Below are 19,725 nucleotides of genomic sequence, written 5' to 3' on the forward strand. Positions count from 1 at the left end.
AGCGTGCAGGCAACACAATACTGTGCTGTTCCCAGCTGTTTGGCCTCGTCTGGTGATTAAAACAATTACATTATGTTCGCTAGCATTTTATTATGCAGGGGGGAAATTTAGAATTGTATTGCGAAAAATAGCTTACAGAGACTTTCTTAGTTTTTGTGGGTTATTTTAGTGAAGGTCTGACTGAACAAACAACAGCAGCTGTGGGAAAAGTGGTACAACAGAAGAAGAGTGACACTGTTTTGTCTTCCATGGTATATTTAATAAGGGATTCAAGTCTAATAACAAACTTTTCCAATAAACTTTTTGTCAAAGTTACTCTCTGACTGTTCTGTATTCAGCGCCCTGAAATGCAACAATCAGCAACAGGGGGCGCTCGTGCACAGGAAAGCGCACTATATCAATACACATGGTCCATGTGGATAAATTCAGAAGATTTTTTTTTAATACTTGTTTTAAAAGACACTTAAAATAGTCTTTTATGTCTCTATTTTGTTTGGTGTTTGTTTGGCAGACACTTGAGCTTCTGAGCAGACGTTAAAGGCTGCAGGAACTTCTGCAGGAACTTCTTTCCTTCTAGTTTCCAGCAAAAAGACGTTTTTTAGCACAACCATGCTCTGTTTCTTCCTTACACGCAAAAACCAATCCACGGGCCTCTGTAGTGCACTATGCACCAACCACAGGAGCTGGTAGCTTTGGGATTTCTGCCCCTGTTTTCACTGTTTTGTAGCATTTTCAGAGTCTTCCTCTATCGTCATTATGTTTATGTACAGAGACATCCACTTTCACATCATTTAACAAGCTAGTGCAGTGATTAATGTGACTTCCCTGGCACTGCCTGACACAGAATTTGAGGAAAAGACTTCAGAAGAACACTGAACAAACAAACTTTCTTAGGAATTAGGCTCTCTGTCTTTAAAACATCAGAAGAACAGCTCTACAGAAAGACTAAAGAATTGTACCACTGTGTATTTTTCAAAAGACTGATTGGAGCATTTTTCACATAGGTCTTGTCTACTGAATAAACACTGGGAACATAAAAGACAGTTGGCAGGCTTGTGTGATACTTTAAATCACAGTTACAACTGCTGAATGGCTTACTTCTGCCATCTAGTGGCAGATGAGCAGTATATATAACAAAGCTATGGTTAAGATTGTTGAGTGATGCTGTCTGAACTTCTGACTGAAACACCAATGTTATGATCAGGGGCAGGCTATCAGCTGTGTAATCGAACAAAAGCCTTCTGCTAGTATTAGGATCTACAATTTATGTAACGCAACACCAATTCCAAAAAAGTTTGCACAGGGTCATGTTTACCACTCTGCCTTTAACAAGTCTGTAAACATCTGGGAATTGCAGAGACCAGCTGCTGGACTGTTGTGAGAGGAATGTTGTCCCATTCTTGTCTGATATGGATTCTAACTTCTCAACAGTCTTTTGTCAGCTTTGCTGTATTTTTCATTTCATGATCGATCAGATTGAACCTGTTGGCAGGCAGATCAGTTCAGCACTCTTGTCTAAATCCCTGCTGTTGTAATTGATGCAGTATGCAATTTCGCATTGCTTTGCTGAAATATACAAGTTCTTCCCTCAAAAACACATCTGAATGGGAGTATATGTTGTTGTAAAAACGATGTACCTTTCAGGATTTTGAGATGTGCTACCTGTCAATTGCATAGGTATTAATGCACCCCCATGTGATCAGACATGCAGGCTTTTGAACTGAGCAGTAATAACAATCCAGGTGGTCCCTCTCCTCTTTAGTTCAGAGGATGAAATTTTGATTTCTTGCCTTCAAATCTTGGCCACAAGATCAGCCACTGTTTTAGTTTCTGCTAGCATGGGGTGGCAATCAGCTTGCCCACACTATCATATCATTCACAATACCACCACCATAATTTTTTACATGACATGAAAGTGCCAGTAAGATAATATCAATGATATAGCTACAGCACGCAATTATATTTCCTTGCCTGCACAACAACGAAACAAACCCAGACATGTTTGACAGCAAGAGCTGCATTTCAGCCTCTGACAATTTAGTAACAAGGGCACTACATCAACAAACTCAAACAAAACACAACAATTTGCAAAATACACAGGAAAATTGTTTCCATTAAAGCTAGAAAAAACTGCAAACTTACTCATTGCAGTTTGCTGCATTGAGTACAACTGGGCTAAAAAGGAGGAGATACTAGCAGCTGGTGATTGTATACCAAAAGTAAATAAATGACGCAACCAAACATTGCTGGAACACTTGCTAGCTGCACTCCATACGACATGAGGAGCAAACGGTGGATGGAAATTACTGATGTGGTTACATGGTGGTAAATGAGGGCTTTAAGCAGCTGGTTAAAAAGCCTGGTTTAAGATACATGTAGAGAATAATTTTCAGTGTTATTATGAAAAATATTGTGCAGACTTCTGAGGAGTTACAAGATTAGTTATTGTTATTTTGAGAGTTAATAAGTTCTATTTTTACTTAAAGGTTAAGAGAGAATATTTGCAACCTGATGTCACGGCAAAGCGTGTAATGCACACGCCGGTCCACTGTTTCTGCATGTGTGTCCATTTCACGCTTTGGAGAGACAAAGCATGAAACAGACAAACATGCAGAAGTTACAGTACCTTGTTTCAACAGTCTCACATTTAGAATTAGACAATCTCTCATCAATGACAGGAACTCATTGGAGGAGAAGGATGGAAAACACCATTCATTTTGTTTGCACTATTAAATTTTGCTCCTTGCAAGATGAAGTAACTAAAAAAAATAGTGTTCAGAAACATCTCTGAACTATTGTGAGATATTTTTATAACTATATCGCCCACCCCTACTTTAAACCAGCTTAAGATCAATTATTTACATTTTATCTACACTAATCTTTATCATATCTGTGATAACGTCCTGTATCGTTTACTAGTGATATTGTACAAAATAAAACTAAACCACAGAAATGTTTTATAACTGCCTATGCCTGCCACTGACAGGTCCATAAGATTTTACAATATGACATATTTTTGTATTTTTGCCTGTACATCGCCACACCAGATTTTAAATCAGTTGCTCTCCAAAAACCTATGAACATAACTGTAACTTTATGTTTGTGCCCATAGATTTTTATTACAAATGTGTCATCAAAACAACATCAGCAATAAAAAAAATAATCTAACCACAGATATTTCTAGAAGGAGAAGAAGAAATCTAGCTACAATGAATATTTCATCGGCTCATTTGATCATCAACTTGAACATATTTATTGAACTGGCTTTTCCCTCTCACTGGTTCAGTTAACAGAGTTTGACTGACCGGACTGGAGACGCTGGAGGGGTAAAGAGGGAGTATTAACAGAAGGAAGGAAATAGAACAGGAAATGCAAAGAAGGAGGAGGGCCGGAGGCTGGTGTTGCCCCAGCAGTAGAGACCGGTCCCCCGGAGTCCAATTCCCTTCCTCTTATTTTTCCACTCCTGTCATTTCTCATCTCATCGTGTACCCTATCGCTTTACCTATGTGTATTTTTGTTTTCCTTACACATGCCTTCTACACATGCCTTCTGTGGACCCACTCCATCCTCTTCACAGCTCCATCCATCTTATTGCTCACAGGTGGTGAACTAACACTATAAAAACAGTCCCTGCTTGCATGCTCTCTCTGTAGTCGGAGCTCGCTTGCCTCTTGAACTTGTTGAAATGAATCTGTTGCTGTAACAAATAGTGGACATATCCTTCTAGTTTGAGTCACATTAAAGCCAAACAAAACAACATCTGCTGCTACTATTTAAAACCCCCAACACCTCAGAATACAGGAAGAGCCTCTGTGGAACGTTAGAGAGTAATTACTGGATATCTTTTACAAGATGTAACTAGAGCCAAAATAGACAATGCTCGTGACACCCAGCTAGTCCTCACTTTGTCCCAATCTGTTCTTTTCGATGTACAGCCCGCCTCCTCCCACCTGTCTCCCATTATTCTTTTCTAATCAGGCGTCCATGCCAATCAATTTTATCGCCATGAAAACATTTTGCATGACGCCCCCTCCAAACACCGCCGCCACAGCCACCGCACACCCCTATAAACAAAAACAAAACAAAATAAATAAAAAAAACAGAAGCTGGATTCCGACAGCTCAGGATTGATGAGGGGGAGTCCTGTCAAAGGCCAGAGATTAGATTAGGAGTGAAGGAAACACACACACACACACACACACACCACAGCTCAGAGGCAGCAGGTGCTTTTGGTTAAACCTTAATTACATGATCTCTGATTTCTCTAATTGATATGGTAATGACTATGTAATTAATGCAAAAGCAGAAATACCAGCAGCTCACCTAATGAATGGATTTATTTGATTAGATATCCTTCTGCATATTTATGCATGCTGGTAAACAGAGGACACCAAAATACAGAAAATGGTTGTGGGGCGGTTGTGATAGTGTTGCTACTGATGAGAAGCCACTGCTACAACACTGATAGAATTTACACAGGTAGAAATTTGAGCACAAATGAAACTACTAAAAAAAGAAAAAAAGAGTAAAACTTTAACTAAATACATTTGCTGCTTTGAACTGTAGCTCAAAGCAGCTGTAGCTGTAGACTAACTAGCAAAAAGAAGAGCAAAGGAGGCAAAGGAAGAGGAACTCCAGCCCTGTTCTCTCACAGGTAGGTGGTGCTATGGGGCTACCTCACACTCACAGTTTATGAGCCACAGTTTGCATAAATGAAGATGATCATGAATGGTGCTGATGAGCACTCTCCAGTCTTCAAATCACCAAATATATGTACATATTTTTTATTCAAAGTCTACACGCTGCTCCAATAAATCCCAAAGCTCACAGACTCTGATGCCTTCACCCTTTCGTAGACGTATACATACTCAACTATAACTTCACCGTGACATCTAGATGTGACCCAGCTGCATTTACTCTCTGCTTTAGCAGCAAACCTCACAGGGAGGGAGGAGACCGGATATTTGGGGAAAGATTCCAGTATGAAAAGTCACCTTCTGGGGATGAGAAATCATCTCTCCCGCTTACATCCAAACGCCCGCACTGCTCGCTGACTTTAAAATATGTCTCCATATATCTTCTCTTCATGTGAGATATCTGGGGGTCTGCTGCATGGGGTGGGAGGCAGGAAGAGGTCAAGTGAAAGCACATGTGGGCCCAGGCCAGGTCTGAAGAACGGAGACCTCGTGGTTCTCCATTTTTGTGTATAAGGTATAACCACACAACCCAGACACTCCTCTGGACGCTATTACACCTGTGTGTGTTTTTTATATTATTATACAACAATAATAATAATATTCATTCATATAGTACTGTTTGATTGCATTCATTTTTTTTCTAAGAAGTTAGAAGTACTAGAATATAAGTAAACTAAATAAATCATAAAAGTGCGGTGAAGCTGCTTTGGGTTTTTTCATCAAATTAGCAACTTAGATGATAAAACACTGGAACAAATGCTAAAAACTGGCGTGTTCTGCTGTTTCCTTTGGGTCTACAAACCTCAGCTTCTGTACTTGTATAAGTTTTCGGGGGACAATCTATTAAAACAACAACGACCACACAAAATAACATTTTACACTAGCTTAGCTTTGATTGCGCATGCCTCCAGTGTTGTAGCGCACGACGCGCTGGTTTGCTGAGACAGACAGGAGAGGACCTAATACCATTAATGAACGGTGGAGCGCTAGTTGGTTAACTAACTTACCTCTGAATAATGTGTTTCTTACGGGGCCACTCGGGCCACGGTTGATGGATGGCCTTACAGAAGCCGGGTCAATTAGCCAGGCTGGATTTCCCTGCATGTCGGCTGTAGACAGCACCGGGAGAGCTCCCAGCTCTGTCACACGGGCCTGGCGGTAATTAATCACCAGCGTGGGGCCTTCTCACCTCACACAGGCGCGCAAAAGCAGCCAATACATACGTTTGGTCCAAATTACATCCCCACTCTTCTAATCTGGCTAATTGTCAATAACGCACCCAGAGGAGACGAGGGATCGTTACATAAAACAGAGTCCGACCATCAAACGCGGACCATCCCCAACAACACGGAACAATGTACAGTAAGAAAAAAAGAAAGAAACCACGTTTTATTGTAGCAATAGCTGCTTTAGTTAGTTTATATTTGCTCAACAGTCTGCAGTAAAACTTCCCTGCTTTAATTACCTGAAGATACAGTCTGTGGGACAACCAGGTTGGGACACTGGTATCAAAATTCAATAACAGAACATCAAACACACCAACAACAGCGTTGTTGGTGTGTTTGATGTAAATGTTTCCATTAGTCAGGGTTTGATTAAAAGCAGCACATACAGAAGTTCTACATGGACTCAAAAGCAATGAGATGAAAATGACCGATGACCTTTAAAATGTATTCAAAACTGAATATTTTCTTAAATCAGGACCAGGAGCTCAGTGTCAGCATGACAGGAGGGACATGTAATCACTTTTGAATTGAAAATTGTCTTGGAAATGTCATTTTAGCTACAGCTCTCATCCCAAAAAGCTGTTTCTCTTTCTCTCTCCCTCACAAACACACACACAGGTAGACAGAGCACAGATTGAGAGGCAGGGACAGAGACGTCACTCTGTGTTCACAGCATAAACTCCTGTGGTCTGGACAAAAGCAGCAGGCTGGCAGATGAGGTTTGTGTCTGGGGGCAGGGGAGCAGTGTAGCACTGCTGTGCTCTGTGTGTGTCTGTGCACAGTGTGTGTGTTGTTCTTATGAATTTGTGCATGTGTGTACGTCTGAGCGTGTGTGTGTGTGTGTGTGTGTGTGTGTGTGTGTGTGTGTGTGTGTGTGTGTGTGTGTGTGTGCATGCATTTATGTGTGTACCTATATGTGAATGCACACGTGTGTGTATTTTGTTGGGGGGGGGGGGGGGGGTTGGTCTCATGGGGCAGCTCTGTGTCGGTCCCATCTGCCACCCCACTCTACTGACACCCAAGGGAATGGCAGAAGGGGTGGGGGATTCATTTTGGAAAAAGGAATCGGGGTCCAGTGGTCTAATGGGCAACAATGCTGGTTTTACTGATGGGCCAAAGGCAAAGGACACTGACTGGGTGTGTGGAAGCCAATCTACCCATCTATTTGACAAAACAGTGGGCCACCCCTGTCAAGCGCTGCCTCAGCCTGCCTAATAAGGCACGCACACCCATGAAATTATGCCTTATATGAGAAAGGGGTGTATATTTTACACACATGCACACATAGACCTGGGGCTAATGTCAGCCCTAATGCATGGCCACGCTGTGGCCAGAGGGCTAATTGGGTATATAAACACAAACACATCCCTTGAGAGGGAAGAAGGCAAGGGTGCATTTTGTGCTCACTCTTTTGTGAGGGTGACAGTACTTTAACTAAAACAGCAGTATCTATAATAAAAGATGACGCAGTTGCCCTCTAGCAGTTATGCTCATTTGCAGCTGTGCTCTGAGTGTAATGTGGAATGACTTGGTGGCAGGTGGCATCTCATCCTGTCTTTATCCAAATTGTGATCAGGAAACAGTAAATGGTGCTGCCGCACTCGCATCAGCAGCAGCAACAACATAACAGTCTCGTGGAAGAGCAGCATATGGCTCCTGCACCACTGGACAGAAGGAGCACTCAGCAAGATGAATGCTGAGGTGCTGGCAACAAAGCTGACTTTAACTTGTCAAATTAACAGCATATCAAAGGAGAGACAGCAACAGGGAGCGATGATGAGGAAGAGGCAGCTGCAAGTGCTACTTGATGGTGACAAAGACTGCATGGTGACTTGCAGAAACATCGACTCGCTGCTGAGGTCAGTGTCAGATGTTTGAAGTCGGCGTGTCGCTCACTGTCACCGAACAGAGTTTTTGAAACGCAGTTCGACCATATGTGCTCAGTACAAACACACACGGCACATGCAGACATGCATGCGCCGGGTGCTACCCTACCCCCTCACTGCTTTGAGGGCTATGTTAATGAAACAGTTGCTGTTTCCTGGCATAACATTAATTACCCGATCAAAATAGAGTGGGTAATTAACTGCCCTTCTTTACCAGTGCTAATTACATTAACAGAGAAGGGCCATTTGAGGGAGCAAAAGAAAGGGGAGAAGGAAAGTAGAAATACAGCGGTACCACGCAGAGGCTGAAAAACAAGACAGTGAGGCAAACGCTTGTATGTATGTTTTAAGAGAGAGAAAGAGACAGAGAGGAGGAGGCCTCATTGGAGGGAGACTCATGTGGTTCTCACTTGGGCCCCCAGAGGCTTGGTCCTCAGAGAAAAGCAGGCTTATTGGAGAGAAGAGAGATGGAGAGAGGGGGGTGTTGTTTATCTTGACATGCTCTACTCAGTCTTTAACGCTCGCATCACAATTAAGATGCTGCGGCTCATCAGCTATGTATACAAAACAGTGTAACAAGCTGCACGGGCACACAGGTGACGGGCGCAGTCAAAAATAGATTCAGCACAACCTTGAGTTGTGGAGCACTGTGGTAAAATCTTAATGTCCAGTAAACTGTCTGATAATCCAGTGTGTGTGAAAATGAATGCCAAGACAGTTTACAATTTAACGCAGGGCAAGAAACAAAGCAGCTTGTATCAACATCACACCTTTTTTTTTTTTCAGTATCCATTTTATTTGGAGCACAAAATATAATTACACCTTGAGATATACAAATCACATTTGCAACTATTTTTTGTATCATTTCAAAGAAAGATGGCTTCAAAAACATAATATTAAATTGCTAATAATTTTTAAATAAATAAAATTAACCAAACTCTAAAAACAATTTTGCAAGAGTCATCTGTTCTTTGTGTTCTTTGTTTTTCGAGTCCTGAGAATGCAGTTTGTGTCATACTGAAAAAAATGTAAGTAAGGAAGTACAAGTAAAAACAGAATGATGAGGGTCAGTGAACATCTAATACGCCCGCTTCTTTTCTTTCTTTTTGAGCATTTGTGCTTTTATTTACCGTACTGCATAGTGACTAGAGACCTGTACAGGGCTGAGACATTTAACATGGATGTGTAAAATGTAAAAGTCACAGTCGTATATATTTAAATTTGTAATGTGAAGTGAAAAAGTACCAGGGCATCGGTGTAAGAGAGCATGCATTTAAAGTGAAATTAAAAAGGGATAAGGCTAACTAACATTTCCTTTACACAAGGAGAATCACCTTCTGCAACATATATATCATTATGCAAGATCCTGCAAACTGGGGATGTTTACTTAAAAAAAACAAAAAACGAATTCATCTTCTATGCTGATCATTCATCAAATTCATTAGTAACCGCTGAGATAAATTCATGTCAGTAACAGCTGGAAAAAGTATCACTGTATAAAAACACGTTTATATTATTACCTAAACTAACAATAATAAGTTAAATTGCTTGTTTTTAAATAAATCAATATATGAATTCCTTTAGTAATAACCCTTGAGACAAAGAGCTCTCCCTTGAAAAACCGTAACGATCAGAACAAAAAATAAAGGGTTTGTTTTTCTGGAATGTAAATTGTCTTCAAAAAGTCTACTACAAAAAAACCTCTCACTAACTCACAGACGGTTTACACACATGCCGTTTAACGTGTCCATACGCAGACAGAATAGCACCCTGCTTTTTAGAGCTGCAACTTTTTATCTGAGTTGTCTGTCGTCCATCAGTGTTCAGTGCTCTCGTTGTGCGTCCTGTAAAACTCTGGCCATGGTTTTGCGCAGGTGTTGAGGAAAAAAGGTGAATACTGCATGTGATGGTTGGTCAGAAGTCAACACAGATGCTTTTGAAGCTTGAGGTGAAATTCAAAGCAGTCTTCATCTGTTTCTTTTCCGAGGCTTCATTACACACACACACGTACACAGCCGAATGTGGTCCAGTCTAGTGCTGCTTGCTAAGGATGGTCTCTGTGGTTGTGGGTGGATTATTCTCCTCCGTGTCTGCAGTGGATAGCTGGTCTTTGGACATTTTCATACCCCGTGCTGTTCATCCAGACGGATGAAAAAGGGACTAAGAAAAGGCGAGCATACGGGGTTGGGGAGGGAAGATATACAGTACATGGTCGCTAGTGATCAATTTTCCATTCTCCCTGCCCTCGTAGTGCCAAAAGAGGGGCTAAGTGAAGCAGTGGTCTGGGGTAGATTGGGGGTGCTTTGCTACATCGGGGGAACAACCAGGCCCGTCATTGCTGGAGAGAAAAAAATATACAAAATCTATGATTCGACTCAGTCAGCTCTTGCATTATTCTACATCCAGCAACTGTTTTCTGTCTTGTTCAGTCAAAGCTTTCGAGTTAGTACAAGGGGTTAGACTGCATTCATAAGTTCAGACAGGGGGGTCAGATAGTGAGTTGGATGACTACCTCTGAAGCTGTTCCCCCCTGAGGCGGGGCAGGCAGGGGAGGGAGAGCCTTGGGGCCTGAGGACGGGAGCAAAAGCACTCTTCTGTTTAGCAGCAGACGGGAAGGAGGAGAAAGGCAAGAGAGAAGATGAGGAGCTGGAGCTTCCTGGTATAGTGGGGCTAGAGGGCATTACTGTGGAACAGAGAGCAACAGTCAACTTTAAGCCTGAAAGTCATAACACATCTGCTTTGTTAAGTTCATTAATGAACACTTGAAGATATTTAGAAAGTTTTTAAGATCTTACTGTAGGGAGAGCCAGTGGGGGAGGCACTGTTAAAACCAGGAGATCCAGGAACACCTAGACTAGTCATGGGAACTGTCCCATAGCCTCCAGTCATCCCTCCACTAGTGCCATAGGTTGACTGCTGGGGAGTTGAGGCTGACGGGTAACCCCTTGGAGACAAACTGCTCGAGTTGCGAATGTAACCTGGAGGGGCCGTGGAAAAGTTGGGTTACATTTGAGCTTTATTAGCTTCAAAATCAAACGTGAAGGATGACTTAAGGCTCAGTTTGCTCACCCTGGCTGCTCTGTCCTGGCTCTCCGATGCTCACACCCAACTGAGAGGGATAGGAGCCCAGGCCCATGACACTGCCGTGGGCTGGTGAGCTGGGCAGTGCCTGCAGCTGACTGTGAGGACGGGGAACACTGTAGAGCGCCTCGGCAATGTCAGCCGCTCGTTTCAGTAGCATGTCCTACAGGAGGGCAAATAAAATAGAGAGCAATGGGTCAGGCTCACAGACATATAATGCAGTTTGGCCAACATGTTATTGCTGTTAATTAATATATCTTTAGCTTGGCAGTAAACACAATATCTAATATCTAATTAATGTCTAAAACTGTGAATGTCTCCGCTACACCCAATTAGCCCATTAGCTACAAGTTTCATACGGTGTACCAACCGTGCAGCTGACAGTTTTCTGACTCATACTGGTGCCTTCATGAGTTTTCATTTCATGTGCAAACTGAGAATCAGCAGCTGAACAGCCACTTGACATCCACAATCTAAAATTGTACTTTTTTGCAATGTTTTTTAATCTTTTAGCTTTGGAAGATGCAGTCGTTATAATGAAATGTTGGAAACCATCAGTCATTTACATTAGAAATTCAGTCTATAAATCAATGCTAATTGTTAATATGTAAAAAATACAAAATCACAGTCACATGTGTACATTATTCTGGGCTTCAATACAATATGTAAAGAAAATTTCCACCAAACCTGATTACTGTGTGGATTTCCATACAAAGCTTCCACAAGATCTGCTGCTCTTTTCAGGAGGATCTCCTGCAAAAAACAAAAGAACAAAAACCAAATTGAATACAATAACCTCTTTATGACATGTGCACTGTGGTTTGAAAGATAATCGTAATATAGTAAGGTCATATATGTAGCTTTCTCTCACCTTAGCTAGTTTCTCTGGGTCACCAGGGTGCCGAGGAATAACCTTCTGAAGACGCTGAAAGCCATAATCTATGGTTGGTTCATTAAGAGCTAAAAAAGGAAGGACAAAGTAAGTCAAAATCAGTCTCAGTTTAAAATTCTTGTGGATAACATGGACAAATAGAGCACAATGATGTGTCTACATACCTGTGTAGATAAAGCGCCCGGGTGCTCCTTTGCAGAATTGCTTAGATTTATAAGACAGTGTGACTTCCACAACCCCGGGAATGTGTCTCGGAGGTGTCTGGACACGGATAGCGTGTGGTGTGATCAGCTGGGGAACAAACACAGAAACTGTGTCACAAAATGATAAGAAATTCAACATGAGGACTCCAGCTAAACATTGGTTATTTATTTCTGCTCCTTGTAAAAAAAAAAAAAGACTATATATAAAGATTGACAGAGACATATTATGTCAGTGAAGAAGAATTTGAATCGTTCTTCTTTGTAATGACCAGCGGGGGATGTTCAGGAGAACGATCCAGCTGAACAGAGGCCTAGGAAGCAACTTTAATTCTTCCTTCATTGATGAGGTCAATAATAAGGTTCCTTGTGCATCTGTGGTCACTATTGCTAGTTTCAGAGTATGCTTTAGGGAATGACTACTCACTTGCTTGTGATATCTGGATTTCAAAAATCAAGAGCATGGTAACAGCCAAAAAACCCAACTAAAGGCTCCAGAGCTGTAGACCCAGACCATGGTGTGTAAAAAAAATCAGTTCAAGGTTGGAAACAACCTGCATAAGCTTGTTTGAAACTACATACAAGGCCAGAAGTCCTGGTCACGAGCCATGCACATGACTTTTACTCATGGTCTGGAGCTCAAGTCAAGTGTAGCTGGACTATTTTTTAGTTCAGTTTTCAAAGTGAAACTGGCATTTGGCCAGGAAAAGACACACAAGTGGCAAATTTCAAGCCATCAAAAAGTGGACTACTATCATTAGCTTAACCTCTTAAGCCCCAACGCCCCCTGATACGGGGGCAAAAGGCAGGAGATCAGTTAGGCTTGGGGCTTAAGAGGTTAACTCTGTGACACCCTGGTGACATTTGTCATGCTATGACAGCTGCCACTGGCATTTAAAGAAATATCCTCACCACCGTGTCCTGTAAATGTTCAGGCTACTTCTACAGTGCACAGTCTAATTTTCAGTACACAATCTAATTTTGTGTAGGCTGCACCTGAGTAACTGAAATAATGTGATAAAGCATAAGTTTTCATTTTTAAATATCTACCACCATTAGTGTGATGTTATGAAGATGCTCTTACCTCGCTCCATACGAGCATGCTTCCAAACACCACTTGTAGCCCGTCAAAAAAGTTCTCCCCAATGACTATGACCATTGCACCACCGGTGGTCCAGCCCTCACTCGGACTGATGGCTTTGATACATGGGGTAGCTAAACAGAAGAGCAAAGCAAGATTCACTTCAGCGGTTTCAATACAGGATGTTCAGCAGTTGAGAAAAGAAGATGTGCAACGGAAGTGGAGATCTGATGAAGACTGTTTTAAAGATGCTCTGTAGTTCAGGATTGTGCAAAACAAGTTCTAAGATAAAGTTACAAAAGCTAAAAGCATTAGTGCCTGAATATTTCAACTTAATTTTGTTTACGATGTGATTTTTATCCACAATGAACTCGAAGAGCACATTGGAAAGATATACAGTGTAGGTCAGCAGACACAGCAGCTCAAGCAATGGACGTTAAATGAAAGAGATAAAAACAAATCTCTATTAAAAAATAAATACGTTATGAAATGTATTTATGCACAGAACCGGAGTAAATGTTCTTGGTTACCTTTGACCACTGTTCAGATAAATAAGTTGTTCTTAGTTGAGATGTGATGTTGAAGATGGAGATCCGTTTCCAGGTCTACAACTGTAAACTTTGTTCTCAGGCTTACAATAAGATGGTCTCCACTTATATACGCATTTTCACTTTGTGGTTCTACAAAGCATTTTGAAGTGTGTTTCTCCTTCACTGTTTAGAGACTAACAGCACCGTAGCTGCAACACAAGGTGCTTGCCTGCCCTGTGAAACAGACTGGGTTTTGATAGTCTCGCATATGGAGCAGTAAGATATCAAACCACCAGCTCTGGGAGGAGTAATTTCACTTAATCACCTAAGCCTTGGTCACCCACATAGCACATTGTTTATTAGAGATGACAGCATTATCTTGAGTTGAATATTTTAGGACACATTGACAAGTATGGAATAAATGCTTTAATTAGTTCAGTTAATGACCTCAGCAGTTATGTTTGATATACCACGGTGATTATGATCGGACGTTATGCAACTCGAGTACCTGCTGTTCCCTTATGTTCTGTGGATGAGTGTGTCTTATGCTTCTTGTGAGTGATGCAGCAGACATGTAACACAGAAAAAAAAGGTACGGTAAATGAAGTGTGACGCGATGGCGTAATTGTCTTACCATATTCCATCGTATTCTCGACAGACTCGCCTGGCTCCAGTCTTCGAGCTCTTCTGCCATGTTTTGAGTTGTTGTGGACAAACATGTTGTCAGACACGGCTAGGACGTGACCGTCTACACTCACAGTGCTGCACAGGACCACCTGAAAGAGAGGAAAAGAGCCATGAGGAAGATACATGAGCGTCTATGACCCACTTAGACAGCATGCTGCGAGTCACAATCTCAGGTTACGACAGTAAAATCCCTGAGCAACGATTTGTTTTAGTGTACAGGTGATAGTCATATTTCTTAATAGGTAATGTGACATCCCCAGGATCTCCATAATATGTCTGCATTCTGGGGATGACACTGTTCCCGCAAGCCTCCACTCCCCCATCAGGTCTCCATATGGCCTCTCCTGCACTAACTTTTTGATTCATAGAGCATGCAGCAGGCTCATCGTTGTCTCCTCGTGATCCTTCAATGACAGCAAACATATGGACCAAATCTCCCATTTTAGCCAGCAGTTAAGGTAGTGGATGATATATTGTGACCCTAATTTGATTTTCTGGTCTCAGCATGTGTGTGTCCCTTCCCACATCATGAGGATGACATACAAATAATTAATGAGAAGACACTTTTCTCTTTGGAAAAATTATGAGTGTTGATGCTAATCCTGAGCGCAAAACTGAGTTTCCGCATGTTTATGAACATTTTTTGACAGTTAAAGGGAGAAGATCAATGAGAAAAGAATTTGAATAAACCATAATGTTTTTATTTTTATTTTTTTGTTTATTTTTTTTTAGATATGTCAGAAAAGATCAATCTTTTTACTCCCTTTGAAATAAACACATGGCAGTAATTTTACAGGTGAGGGAACACGAGGAGGGAAAAAAAGGAGAAAAGGCATATGATCCATAGGTGGTGGAAAAAGAGGGGCAGCTATAGGAAAATAACTGTAAATTATCGATCTAGCGTCAGACTCCTGTCCAGCTCCGATCACCTTTTAACCCGGAGATGACAGTCTCCAAGTGCCTGCGTGCTCATAACTTCTCAGCGTGTGTCACCTCGCAGGGGATAAAGCAAAAATGGTGCAAGACAGCAGGACGAAGACAGGGAAGGGACAGGGGGTTTGCTGGGAGGAGGAGAATGCCAGACAGAGGCCGCTGCTGCTGAAAGACGGCAGAGGAAGTGAGGCGGGAGCGTCCCAAGTGACCACTTCCTGGGTCACGGAGCATGACCTCCTCCATCTGGAGCCAATCACTCAATTCTTGACAACTTCCTGAAACACCTCAACCTATTTCCTGCACTCCAGCACCCCCACGACCAAGCCCCCCTCCACATATCCAACTCCTTTCACTTGTCTTTCTGTCTTGCTGTCTTCTTATTGATTTTTAACTTTCACCTTTAACTCCCACCTTTGTGTTTTTCTCTGCATAACCTCTCCAAAGGAGGAGTTTAAGGTAAAAGTGTGACAAGAAAATTCAAAAACAAAATCCTCTATCTAAATTAGAAGACACGAGGTGACATTCTCATTAATCCAAAACCTTTTGTTTTTTAGTGCCACGTTCCCCACTTCCATGCAAGCACACACTCACACACTTGCTGGTTTCCCTCCGTGTACTTGTACCTGAAATCTCCTCATATCCCTTGGGTTTCCTGCTGTCTTCAGACAATTCTGGTTACATTTCAGGAAAAACTTCAAGAAAAACCTGCAAAGGTAAATACAAGGACACATGTTTGTATATTAGCAACAAAAAAAGCATCACACAAAAGAATCTTGATCACGTTTGTGATTATTTGCTACCCTGTAACAAACTGGCAGTCTAAGAAGACGCTAATTATTTTTCCGAGACAGGTCTTGTGTGTGTAAGGTTGTGCGGATGTGTGCGTCTCTGCTCTGTACACATCTGATTACTGTTCTGTCTTCAATCCCAGCTGTTTAGTTTAATAATAAAGTCAATGTTATTACACTTTAAATCAAGTAATGAGATTTTGAAGCACAGTCCAGTGAAACAGCCACGGTGTTTCAAAGTACACTGGAGACAGTGATGTATGCCAGGAGACTCAAGGGACCGTGGTATCCCACAATGCCGTATTTGAACCCCCACATGGGAATGGAGAGGGAAATGAAGTACAGACAACTATAGAGAAAGTGAAACGAGGAGGTGGGAAGATGGAAGGTAGCGATAGAGGCACAGGCACTAGTATGGACATGAATTTTGTTTTCAAGTATATGTGTCTCATTACGTATGTGAGTCTACTTCTGGGTGTGATAGACTGTGCAGACACAGAGTAGGTGAGAGAGAGAGAGAGAAAGAGGTGCTGATAGCCTCTGCTGCACCAAAGGAAACCTGAGAGAAAGGTGGAATAAATAGGAGAGAGGGAGACTGTGGAGAGAGACTCCAAATCCCAGGTGTACGCAGTTCGGCAACATAGCCCGCTGCCATGGCAACGCAGCTCTGCCGCAATCCCAAAGTCCCCATGCTGAGGCAAAGACAGCGGTGGGAAAGAAAAGGAAACAACAAGAACACATTCCATCACTGAAACCCAGCGCGGAGCCAGGAGAGAGACTTGGCGAGGTGAGAGGCAGGAAAGTATATAAAGAGGACAGGTGCAGACAGGGCTCAGGAGGTGGAGGACTTAAAGAGAGGACATGTGTTAAAATACAATAAAATAGGAATGAGCTTTGCGCTGATGCAGGATTGTGATGTAATTACGCTTCTTCACTTCACAGTAAACACATCTGCCACATCTCTGCCGTGTCTGTGAGAAACACACCCATTAGCACTCCAATAAAACAAAGAATAGCAAAGCAGAGAAAAATGTTGCACAAGGATGCAACGTATTTCTTTTGGGGGGGGGTTTAGTTTGGGGGGGGGGCTTCATGGGTAGCTCCAATCCCACCCACACTGTGTTTTCTGCAAGTATAAGTCATCTTAATGTAGAGCGGTTGTTTGGAGAGGAACTTCATATTGGCCCCATGGCCCTGAATCCTCCCATCGAATACTAATCTCTCCCTCATTCTGTCAGTTTTTACTCGCTATTCTTCCATCACTCGCTCCAACTTCCTCCCTTGCGAACAGGACCTGGCTTCTAACTCCGTTCCAACAGTGTGTCCAATATTTCTTGATTTGAGCTATTTCGTCAGAGGACAATCAATATTGTTGTTGGCAGAGGGCGATTGCAATTTATCACTTAGATCTTAGGCCTCCAAACTCAAAGCTACGCTCAGTTTGGGGTGGAAACATGTAAAAGGGCACATCTGCAGGATTTTAACATACATGCAGCAGTACATGTATGTTAAAATCCTGCACAGGCAGAGTTTTAAAGTCTGGTTCTGGACTCTACAAGTGGACAATAATCAAAAGTGTCCCGTTTCATTTTACTGTGTCTACTGAAGGTGATACAGAACACATATTGATTATGTCCGGGCCAATGCTTCTTACACTGTGACTCATTTAAAGGAATATAGAAGCCTTATGCATTAACCATTACATCACAGGAATCACATTTCTGGTTCAGTAAGCAGGTCCATTGTATGCCTGTGGTTTGATAACACTGGTTTCCTCACACAATCCAGTCGTAATCACTCACTTGACTGACTGACATGATAAATTTCTGCTGTAGTGATGCATCAGATACCAAAATCACAACCTAATTCAAAGGCTGTCTACACCGATCTCAGGCTTTGTGCACTTTCTGAGGGTTCTTGACCTTGTTTGTTGACTTCTTCTCATCATTCCTTGTTTGTATGACACCGGATGCCTCACACATGCACGCTCACAACCACACATCCGCATGCATGCATACATGCACACTCTAATACACTGACACACACCCCTCTGCTCCCCTCCCAAAAACCCATTGAGTCAACTTTTCACCCCCCCCAGTTCGGACGCACACAGCTGCAAATGCTGAAATTAAAGCGAGACATTGACGCATATATTAGCATGCATTAGCCGCTTCCCCCTGCCCACTTAACATGCAAATCTCCCAGCCCCGTCGCCTCGCACCTTCTGCCACACATTCATTTGCTGAATTATAATTAGACTAATCTTGCATAATTAATAAGAAGTCGAGGACCCTCTGTTTTTATCCCCTCCTCTATTGTGGTTGCAAAAGTTTAATATTGCTGTTGTTTGTTTTTGTTTTGGTAATGTAATACACCCACACACCTCCCCGTGCACACAGAAGAGACGAAGAGAACACGCTAAGAATTGGAGGTGATCCTCATGTCACAGGGAAATTGCAGAGAAAGGCTATTTTCAAAGAACTCCACCAGAGTTATCGTGTTTATATTTAATAGCTGCCTTGTTACACATCCACAGATTATACTGCTCCATAAAGCAGGTGGAAAAGAGAGATCCTGTTTTTATTAAAACACTGTCAAGTGGGTAACACAGTGCAAATAAAACTAATGGGAGGTATGAAACAATTTTTAAACTGTCTGCCTCAATAAATATTTGTTTTAACGACTGACAATTGAAGAAGAACTGCAGACTATAAGATAAAGCATTATTGGTAATCTTGTAAAAATGTATTTTAAAAATAAAACTTCTTAGATTAAGATTGCTGTTCCACATTAGTGGCAAATTTCACCCTACAGCATGCTGCAGTCAGCTATGAGAATCAAGTTTTATCTTCTGCAGCGTCTTCCCTCCACAGACACGCTTAAAACAGGAAACACAAACAAAACATAGAACCAAGTCTTAAACTTTGGGATCATTTTACACTAGAGCGCCACAGGGAGTGTGTTTTTTTCTTTTCTGTCTTCACTTCTAAATCTCTGTCAAGGCCTCCAGTCCCTTTGTCTACATCTGCGTCAGTTCCCAAGACTAAACACAGACCTCGCAGCATGAGGTGGGCATCCCAGGAGTGACAACTTGCTTTGCTAAAACTAGATCAGTGACCAAACTCCAAGTCGTGACACTAAAAACAATAAAAGAGTAACAGTTTTTTTTAACACGTTTCATTCTTTACTATGCTTGGTTTCACATTCCTCAGTCGATTTTAGCATCTGTTACACATGTAAGCATTGCCCTGCTTTACACATGGCCTTAATCATCCAGTGAGCACCTAAGCACCAAAGGACTTAACAAAAATTTTCATAGGCATTCATCAGCACTAATCACTGTTGACATAAACTGCCTTTTCACATAGTCGTAAAACACATCACCCACTATGCTCGCTGTAAATGAACTTTTACTGGTTGCAGTGGCTCTTCAAGCAATCTGATTCAAGGGTGGCTTTAATGAAGAGTTCAAATTAGCCAGGAGCACAGAAAACACTCCGACTCTCACTTTCCTGGGGTTGGCTTTAGTTTTCTAATTTTGGGTCAGTGCAGCAAAAGTGACAAATTTATGCTTTAATCCAAATATACGAGAGGAGAAAACTTAAAGCAAACTATGGGGAGGGGGTGACTGTCATCATTTTTGCTCAGCAAAAGTGGGATCCCTGCTGCTTGGTGAGAGGCGAAAAGTGGAGACGGAAAAAGAGACGCTCTTCTTCATCATCTT

The 19,725-nt window shown here is 42.0% G+C and overlaps 1 protein-coding gene across 3 annotated transcripts in view; it reads right to left on the minus strand.

Moving 5' to 3' along the window:
• Window positions 1-8,593: 8,593 nt before the first annotated feature.
• Window positions 8,594-19,725, minus strand: part of ebf2 (EBF transcription factor 2) — a 28,352-nt gene continuing 17,220 nt past the window's right edge. For 2 of the 3 annotated variants that reach the window (XM_085475451.1, XM_085475450.1), the window contains exons 7-16: window positions 15,837-15,918; window positions 14,228-14,369; window positions 13,067-13,197; window positions 11,947-12,073; window positions 11,762-11,850; window positions 11,578-11,643; window positions 10,879-11,053; window positions 10,605-10,787; window positions 10,322-10,492; window positions 8,594-10,147 (exon numbers count right to left, since the gene is read on the minus strand). In XM_085475451.1, the coding sequence (XP_085331577.1) occupies window positions 10,116-10,147; window positions 10,322-10,492; window positions 10,605-10,787; window positions 10,879-11,053; window positions 11,578-11,643; window positions 11,762-11,850; window positions 11,947-12,073; window positions 13,067-13,197; window positions 14,228-14,369; window positions 15,837-15,918 (1,198 nt within the window). In that variant the 3' untranslated portion in view covers window positions 8,594-10,115. Of the gene's footprint in view, window positions 10,493-10,604; window positions 10,788-10,878; window positions 11,054-11,577; window positions 11,644-11,761; window positions 11,851-11,946; window positions 12,074-13,066; window positions 13,198-14,227; window positions 14,370-15,836; window positions 15,919-19,725 lie in introns of all 3 variants that reach the window. The other variant, XM_085475449.1, reaches the window with a different exon arrangement.

The sequence above is a fragment of the Copadichromis virginalis genome, linkage group LG12 (genome assembly GCF_057382275.1).
Source record: "Copadichromis virginalis isolate Kocher_CV1m ecotype Utaka linkage group LG12, C_Virginalis_male_GT1.1, whole genome shotgun sequence".
NCBI lineage: Eukaryota > Metazoa > Chordata > Actinopteri > Cichliformes > Cichlidae > Copadichromis > Copadichromis virginalis.